At 43.2% G+C, this 9538-nt stretch overlaps 1 protein-coding gene across 1 annotated transcript; it reads right to left on the bottom strand.

Moving 5' to 3' along the window:
- Positions 1 to 3544: 3544 nt before the first annotated feature.
- On the bottom strand, positions 3545 to 7553 carry FTL (ferritin light chain). The gene is made up of 4 exons (XM_039335264.1): positions 7307 to 7553; positions 4753 to 4899; positions 4507 to 4632; positions 3545 to 3856 (listed from the first exon to the last, which is right to left on the bottom strand). The coding sequence occupies exons 1-4, from the start codon at positions 7406 to 7408 to the stop codon at positions 3698 to 3700; spliced, it is 534 nt and encodes a 177-aa protein (XP_039191198.1). The 5' UTR covers positions 7409 to 7553; the 3' UTR covers positions 3545 to 3697.
- Between the last annotated feature and the right edge of the window lie 1985 nt (positions 7554 to 9538).

The following is a 9538-nucleotide window of genomic DNA, read 5'->3' as shown; positions in this document are numbered from 1 at the left end:
ACGTGCCCACAGAGAGAGCTCTGAGTGCCGTCTCTGGCACCCGTACCATAGGTTCGGCACCACTGCCCTAGACGGTTGGCATGGAGGCCTGGTGAGGATGTCTGCTCAACAGGATTTTAGAGTGATCTGGAGGACTATGAAAGACAGTGTATTGCTCAGAGTTTGGGAACTTCCTTTAAAAGCCATGACTCTGCACTTCTTTAGACAGAGCCTTTAAAAAAAAAGAAAGAAAGAAAAGAGGATGTTTCATAATATGTCCAGACATCTCAATTCATACTTTGGGACCGTTTGCCAGTTAGCTGCTTGCCAGTCTGTTTCTGGAAAGGAATTTGCAAAGCCATTTAGAGCAAAGATTCTAACAAAAGGAAGGTCTTCTGAAAAGGGCCGTTGCAGAAAGAGCTGAAAAAATGCCCATGGAAGAGGATATGGAATTTGAGGAATAGAAGCTTTCCTGCTTGATGTTTTCCAGCCTGTTGTTCTCCAGATGTGCTGGGCTTCAACTCCCATCATCCTCGGCCAACATGGTCAGGGATCAGGGATGGATATTGTAAAGTGTCCAAAGGATCAAAATGTGCATTTATATGAAATGCTAAGGTGCAAGGAGACTTGGGACCACCTTTTCACATAAATTGCTCTCCTGTAGCTCTGTCATATTCCAGAGATACTAATTCCTTTTCAAGTTAGTGGTTTTTAGGGCTGCCCTTGGAAACTTTTAAAAAATGACTTTATCCCCATGGACACTCAAGAGCATTCTAAAATGATTTCCAGGGTGGTGATAGTCATTCTGCATATAGACAATGATGAATTTCAGAAGACCGCAGAGTCAAGTTCTACTGCAGGATCAAGGCCAGCAGAATAGACTGCATGCTTAAAAAAATCTCTGAAACAAGCTGGAGTGTTCTAAAATGCACTTTGCTCAAGGATAGTACTAATAGGACTTCCTTTCCAAGCTGGATGCACGAGTCAACCTCACTATCATCCTAGCTAGGTTTCATGGGAGTTACATTCTAGCACAGGGGTAGGCAACCTTGGTTCTTTTATGACTCGTGGACTTTAACTCCCAGAATTCCTGAGCCAGCCAAGCTAGTCTAAAATCCATCAGCTCTCCAGCATCCATCTTTACTCTAATGAGAGTTCTAAACTAGAATCCAGTCACATTGCCCATCAGGTTAAACCCCTTGCGGTTTCTGTTAGAATGATGCTGGCTATCAACACTTTAGATTGGTTTAGCTCAGTGGTTCTCAACCTGTGGGTCGGGACCCCATTTGGGGTTGAACAACCATTTCACGGGGGTCGCCAAACAATGCAGTCCGTCATTTTTTTCCCCTTTTCCTTAGCTGTGCTACTCCCTTTTATTCTATTGGCTTTTGAAAGCCAATAGAATAGACTCTCTTGAATAGCGTCTAATTCTATTGGCTTTCAAAAGCCAATAGGAATTGTCCAGGCTGTCTCTGCCCTGCTGAGCCCACCAAAAGTCCCATTCTGCAAACAGTGCTGCACCAGTTGAGTAGTCCTCGATTTACGACCGGTTGAGTAGTCCTCGACTTACGACCGGTTGGGGATCATGGCATTAAAAAGGTTGAGAACCACTGGTTTAGCTGGTTGCCTCTAAGAAAGAGCCAGAACTGTTGAGCTGTCCCTATCATATACTGTAATGTTTGGGATCAGGGTTCTGCTGGTGATTCAGTATGAAGCAGTGTGACCCTGCATCAGGGATGACGTAGCTATGACCAAAGCAGGTAATAGTGCAGACAGGCAGCAAAGAAGTGCTCCTGGAGACTGAGATACTTAATTAGCTGTTATACGGATAATACCCACCTTAGCACGAGAGGCAACTACCTCAAAAGGCAGAGCAGATGCCAACACACTCAAGAACCCTTTCTGTTCTGCTTCTCCTACCAATTTTATTTATCAATATGGAAAATCATTTTTTTACAGAAAAATCTTGTAAACTTCCTCTTTCTCACAATTCTTTGATGCAATCCTGCATGAAGAACCAGGTATTTTGGGAGGCAGCCCTGCAAATTCCCAGCTTTCTTGCCTCTAAACTTGGGGAAGACACAGTTTTAACACAGCAGGACATTGGTTTGGGCCTTAAACCTATTTTCTCTTTTCTCCAACTTTCCCCACCTAGATTTTTATTTATGGATGTCAAAAAAAAGAAAAAATGCTTGAATTTAAAAAAAAAATGCTTGAATTTTTTTGTGTCTTGTTTCTCCCTCCCCCTTTGTGTGGAAAAACAGACTATGAAAAGGAACAATTTCAAAATAAAATTTGCTTTGGAAATTGTTTTGGGTAATAGGAAGTGTGGCTTGTACTGCAGAAAGGCTCTTCTGGATCTGCTGGTTTTCAGATCCTTGAGACTTTGTCCTTATCCTACCCCAGAGGTGTCAAACTCAATTTCATTGAGGGCCGCATCAGCGTTGCGGTTGCCCTTGGGGGGGGGGCAGGTGGGTACGGCCAGGGTGGGTGAGGCCTACTGGGTGGGCATGGATGGAGTGGTTGTGGCCTACTGGGTGGGCGTGGCCAGCTCTACATCATTCCCGTCAAGGGTGCCTGGGCAGGAGTGGGACAGATCTGAGGGTCTCTGGCAGAAAGGGGTGGGACCAGGGCAGTCCATCAAGCCGGATATGTGAAGTAGGCGAGGGCCATTTGCTGGCCACTTCCAGGCAATGGTGGATTTCTTCATTCCTCATAAAGAGTGACACCTCCCCAGCATGCACCCAAGGGGCGGGGCCAACACAGCAGGGACTGGTTTCTTGCTGTTTCTAGACGGCCTTGGAGCTAAGACTGAATGCATTTCAGCATAGATGGCCACCACAAAATTGTACATTGGCTCCCAGCTGGCCTGGGCCAGGACCAAGGCACCAGGGGCCATTCCCACACTGTTTCCATGATGACTTCGCGGGCCACATGAAACCACTTCACAGGCCGCATCTGGCCTCCAGGCCTTGTGTTTGACATGTCTGTCCTACACAGAAATAGCCATCACAGATAATAAACTAAAGCCCGTTGGATTGCTTATGGTGAAATTGGAAAAGTAGTCCCTTCATAGGAAGGGGTGGCATGATTCAAAAGGATGTATCAGAGTCACACAACTGATTGCATGCTGCAGGCTCAAGGTTCTGCCTTCATCTCCAGTTCCAAGTTTCTTGTGGAGAACACAGTACATAATTACTTTCTGATGAGTGCATTAATTAAAATTTTAATTTAATTTAAAATCCTCCCTCGAAGCCAGTAAAAAATTGTCCTACTAGCATTTGTGATACAGCCATGTTCGTTTTTTTTTCTGCAATTCTTTACCTAGAACTTCCAATTCCATATGGCTGTTATCTTAGATCTTCCATTAGCAGTAAATGGAATTTACGTTAAGAACATTCCATGTTTGACTTAGATGCTGGTTTTGTGTTAGTTTGACACTAATTGTGACCGGATCCTGAATTAAACAGATCTTTAATCTAATGCAATAGTTGCCAAACCATTAAGCAGGACGGGCATATCCACTATATACCATTCTCCCAATTATATACACGTTCACAGGATGTAGTGCTTAATGCCAAGTTTATTTAATGCCAGTTACAGACTCGGCTCCTTTCTCCCCAAAAACAGACAGGGGTACAGAGACCATATTATTGACCAGCCAGCTTTTAATACATTTAAGGCTATAGGAGCTGGGAGGGAGCCAACACCTCTAGGCTCAGTCGCTGGATTCACCTAGGGTGAGACGGTCAAACAGGTATTCCCCAAGGCCTTCCTCCTGGGCACGGACACGCTTCAGGTTGGTCACATGGTCTCCCAGCTTCTTGATCAACTTCACCTCCTCATCCAAATAGTGAGTCTCCAAGAAGTCACAAAGCTTAGGAAAAGAAAGGAGTTTTAATTCAAGGATTCCACAGAAAAAGCCTACCTATATTAAATAAGAAGTCCAAGAATTAGAAGGACTAATGCCTCTCAATCATCCAATCTATCAGGAACTAGGAGGAATCTCAAAATCAGCTGATCCTATCTTCTACCAATGTAAAAAAAAATCCACTGCATTCTTGATAATTGGCCAGTTAGCATTTGGGACAGTAGGAATGCAGAAAACACATATACCGTGCAAAGAACTCAACCATAACCCCATTAAAAATTGAAAGCAGATTTTGAATTCTTCAAAGAAGATGGTGCATCCAAGGTCTGTCAATCACAATTCACTTAATCGGCAGCCACCTTAGCTGGATGGTTTGGGGTGGATTAAATAGGGAAACTCCTGATGTTCAAATGTTGCTGAATCTCAACTGCCTGTGGTACATTACCACCCAGCTTAACCAACAAGGTATATTTCTTGCAGCTGGATTCTTGCAGGTTCTCCATCCTTCCCTAACTGCAGCCCCATGCGAATATGCCAAAACAAAATTGGACAAGTGTAATTAAAGAACATATTATTCCAGGATACCTTGGTGGGCATTTACTGTAATAGTAAACGGGAGTGAACCTAACCCTGCAAACCTTTTCCTGTCAACTTACATGGGGATCTGTATGGCGTGAAGCAACTTGATGCAAATCCAGCAGGGCCTGGTTCAGGCTCTTCTCCAGCTTCAAAGCAGCTTCCATGGCAGCGATTCCATTCTTCCATTCATCTTGCTCTGGTTTCTGGAGTGTTAGAAAGAGTTAATCAGGTCTCAGTAGCACTATACTTACTCATATGTCCCATCGGCCGACCACCACTTTCATTCAGCCTCCGTGGGCCTCAACATACTTCTCCGCTCTCACCTTGACATCCTGCAGGACAACTCTTCCTCCACGGCGGTTCTGGAAAGTCAAGAACTTCTCAGCTTGTTCATGCTTCTCCTCAGACAGATGGTGGAAAAAGGAGGCAAACTTGGACAGTGCCACATCGTCCCGGGTGTAGTAAAAATTCTGGGCAGAAGGAAGAAAAAGTAAGTTCAGAATTGCCGCAAGTTTAAAGTTGCCTTTTCAACCAAATTTCTGAAAAGATTATCGCTCATGGTGATAACTGCCTACCTACACAAAAGGAGTCAGCCTCTCTTTAATTCACATATTGTACTACATTACAATATAGTTTGTTTAGGCTTGGTTTTATTGTGTGAATTTGGTCAGTATGACTTATAGCATGCCATATTCCCAAATGCTAATGGTTTCAATCCAGCATGCATCTCACATCATGGGTTGGAATCAACAGTATGGTTTGATAAGACCGCAAAATAGAATAGATTTGTAACTAATCTGCAAAACCAAAAATATATATATATGATTTGAACTACAATACATAACCATATTTTGTAGCTGTATCTTATTTTGGGGGAAGGGCAAATTACACTGTCTAAGAGTAAAAAAAAAATTAATGACATTGTTTTACATGCTGGCTTGCAGCCAATCCACAGTGATGGTTTGCAGCTCTGCCTTCCCCTGAACAATCCTGAGAAGACCAAAAGCTAGACCAAGTAAACAAACATATGATGGTTTGAATTCCAGATTCAATGTAGACTACAGAAAATCTGCAGTTGCCCATATATGCTTTTTAACAGTCACTTTAGCAAGGAAACTGGATATATTTCTGGAAAAGCACTAATCAGCAGTGATATAGGTACATGAATTCTATGTAAGAATTGCCTGATTCAACCCTGACTTGCAGCATTCCTAACTTTAAGTCCTTTGAAAGTTTTTTCCAGGCCTCTGCCTATTCAAAGACAATCCCCCCCCCCCCCAACTGCTATCTACCATATGGATATAGACAGGTTTTAGTTAAAAAGGAGAAACTTATTGGTATCTAGAAAAAAGGTTATTTGCTTATTTGCTTCTAAAATACCGTAGATCAAAAACTGATTACCAATAACCAAAATATTGTTATGGCTTAACACATTGTGTAAACCTGCCCACTGTGGTTTATAAACTACAGTTTATGGCTAATCAAACTTAACTGTTGCTATACCCAAAGTGCCCATTGCCCCTTCCTCAGCTTATCAGTCCAGCCTTTGGTTCTAGTTTATGTACTGATAAAGGAGTTTGACATAATTAAATCATTAACCCCATCTCATTTCTCCCTTAAAACCATTCTAGAGGATGCAACTATGGGTAAACATGAAGAGGTGGACTTTGTATCAAAAGAAAAATTGTGTAGAGTTCCTTGCTTGCCAAAACCAAGTACACTGCAAGGACAAACAACAAGTATCTTATTTACAGGGCAAAAAGGACTATTTGCCTTGGCACTTTTCCTAACCAGGTACCTTCTGATAGTGGGATACAGTTCCCATCATCCCCAACCAAAACAGCCTGGTGAGTGGAACAAACTCTTTTTAAAAACCTGATGAAGAGATTAATTGAATATATATGAAGGCAGTGTTAGGATTTGGAGCAAACAAAGCACAACCTGAGGGCAAATGTGTACAGCATTTAAAAAGAGGATTATGTATATATAATTAACAGGGCTATCAAGAATCTCAAAGGGAGCTGCTCCTCATATGATAAAACCAGAGCCGCTGACATTCACTCAGCCTATGGGCTCACCTTAAAGGACTGGCTGATTCAGCTAGGAGAATCAGAATATTAACAGGATCAAAAGCAGAGGACAAAGAAACCTACAGCACACGTTTAGTATAGCCCACAAAAAGATGGGGATGATGGGACCTGGAGATCCAGGATGGGAAAGGTTAACTTCATGGCTAAATAAGCTACACTCTACTCTTTCTCCTATAATGCCAAGTGAACAGAAGAGCAGAGTTGGTGGAAAACCGTGCTTAGGTCTCCATGGTTACTGCAGGAAAAGAAAAAAAGGGGTGAATTTTCTGGAGGAAAAAAGGGGCCCATCTAAAACCAGAGCCTACGGTGGGGGAGAATGGGGGAGGGCGGTGTTTTTCTTACCCAGTTTATAAACAGAGGAAGCCAGATTCGACGGATTTAGAAAAAGGACTCGCTGGGTGGGGCTATGGTACACAATAGCACAACACAACGCACACAGGAGCCCTACAGTCCGCCATCGCGGACTGTAGGAAAGGGCAGCACTTTTGCCAGTTACCTCCAATAAAGCAATCGGGCCCCTCCAACCACATAAACGTGTATCCACCATTTAAGTGAGGAGGAAAGTATATTTTTGGGGGGCTTTGTGCACACAAAGACCGGCTCTTTGGAAAAACGGGGGGAGCAACCTGATGCTTTCCAGAGGTACCGATCTGCAACTCCCATCATCCGTATCAAGTATGGGTATGGATGATGGGAGCTGTACGCAAACATCAGTACAGGGCACCGGGATGGGAAAAGCCAGGAAAACGTCAGAGAAAGGGGGCCATTTCTGCTTTCTGATACTCACCAAGGACAAATAGGTGTAGCTGGCCTGAAGGAATTGGTTGACCAAGCGATTCACGCCTGCTTCGCTTTCGGCTTGGTAGTTCTGGCGGATCTGTGAGCTCATGGTGCAAGTCGAGGTTGGTTGGACTGGCTGGCAAACGGACTTAAGGATGGGGGGCTGCGATCCTGCTCCGTTCAAGCACTGTTGAAGCAAGAGCAAAGGAACGGAAGCCAAAATCGAGGTCCGGACTGAGCGCGACGAGCCCAGGAGGAGGCTTTTATAGGCAACCGGAGGCTCTTCCAAACCCTCCCTCCGCACTGACTGCAAACGCGAGGCTCCGCCCCCCTGGGCTAGCCAAGAGAAGGGGGCTAGATGAGTGGGCTCCTGGGATTGAGCTGAGTTTGCGCGAACTTTGGTTCCGAGCGAGGAGGCTTTGGCTTCCCTTTCAGCTCCGAAGTGCTGACAGTGTTATCAGGGTGTTGCTTTCCTGTGGAATACGAGGACCAAGTGACCACAGTAGTGACATTAATTTAGGGCTGATCCTAACTTGGAAGGTACAAATTTAGAGATGCTGGTTTGCACCACAACACTCTAGGCCAATTTTACTCAACCTCTGCCCATTGAAGATGTCCAGACTTCAACTCCCAGAATTCCCCAACAAGCATTGCTAGTTGGGGAATTGTGGGAGTAGAAGTCTGCACATCTTCAAGGGGCAGAAGTTGAGGTACACTGTGCATTGGTCACCTTTGATCTCTGTAGGCAGCAGCACTGGAGTCTGCAGAAGCCAATTGGATAAAGCCTGGATGGTAGATGAGAGAGACCATGAGGAGATCCAAAGCTGAAGAATAGGCTGGGTAGCTGAAAAAGTTCTCTTGGGAGAAGATAGTGGCAAACCTCTTGCAAATTGTTGCAAAGTCAATGACATGGACATATCCATTGTCACCAGGATTCAGATTTGACTCAGAAGCATCTTTAAAGTCTTTCATTTTATTAACTCCAATTACAGGATTACAGTAATGTGTTGTATGAATCAGCAAAGAGCATATCAGGCTATGATCCTTTTCCTCATAATAACCATTCTTTTTTTTCCTTTTTTCTCTTTTCTTCTTTTCTTTTTTAACATGCAATTAACAAAAGATAGATGCAAATGCTTATTTAATTTTTAAAACATTCATATTACATTATCTTGAAACAAAATGATTCAGCCCATAAGACCATGAAGTCTATCCATAGTATTAAAAAAAAGTGCTTGCACCACTCAAAATGTGTTTAAAAAACACAGTGTTATCTGGAGAGGAAATTCAACAGCTTGGAGTATCATACTACCCCTCCCCTTTGTGTACTTCCCTCACTAAAATGACTCAGCAAAAAGAGTTCCTATATAATCTGACCCCCAAGAAGAAACCTCAGGATGATTCAGCAAAAAAAGTACTTTGTTCCTGTGTTTTCTGAAATCTTAAGGCTGTTTTGTCCACTAATCCTCGGTCTCGGGATGGGGGTGTGGACTCACTGGAATAATATAGTGAGGTGGGGAACAAAATTTCTTGTATTTTTTAGCAAAACTAGGTTACCTCTCTTCCATAAACTAATTCCGCCAGCAACTATCTATCAACGTAACCCCAAGTGAGCTAAATGTTGTGAAGGGTAAAATAAAAATGGGAGAATTCTAGACCCACCACCCAGATTAATATCAAGCACAAAGGAAATCAGGAGATCCAGGCAGTTCAAATGTGTATAAAGATGTATTGTAAGCTTAAGCTCTCTACAAGAATCTGAACTACTAACGATCAAGAGAAATTAACGGGAGTTAAGAACAGAAAGGAATTCAAGATGGGCTGGATTTAGATCTCTTGTGGCATGTAGGGACTCATGACTGATGACATGTTTGACCCCTCCGCCTGGTCATCTCCTACTACACAGCATGATTCACATATAACAACCACCTTGGTTAGCAATAGAAATTCTGGTCTGACTTGTGGACATAAGTTGAGGACTACCTGTACTTTGCTGTAATGATTCTATGCTATGTACACTTTTTTTTAAACAAAACATGCTTATTATTTTGCACCTCAAGCATTATAGATACACATATACACATACTGGTCTAGGCTTTCACAGCTGATATCTGTTGGGCAGTGTTCAAGTTGAGGGTTTACTGACCATGATGTGGACAGCAGATTTCTTGCAATTTCCCCTGCAACAGTAGCTGGTAGAACAGACCACTTTGCATCTAAAGATACATCCACAGTTGCT

Source organism: Crotalus tigris, unplaced genomic scaffold, assembly GCF_016545835.1.
Source record: "Crotalus tigris isolate CLP2741 ecotype Arizona unplaced genomic scaffold, ASM1654583v1 scf7180000017639.5415321, whole genome shotgun sequence".
Lineage (NCBI taxonomy): Eukaryota > Metazoa > Chordata > Lepidosauria > Squamata > Viperidae > Crotalus > Crotalus tigris.
Note: the sequence above shows the minus strand (reverse complement) of the source record. Positions and strands in the feature narration are given on the sequence as shown.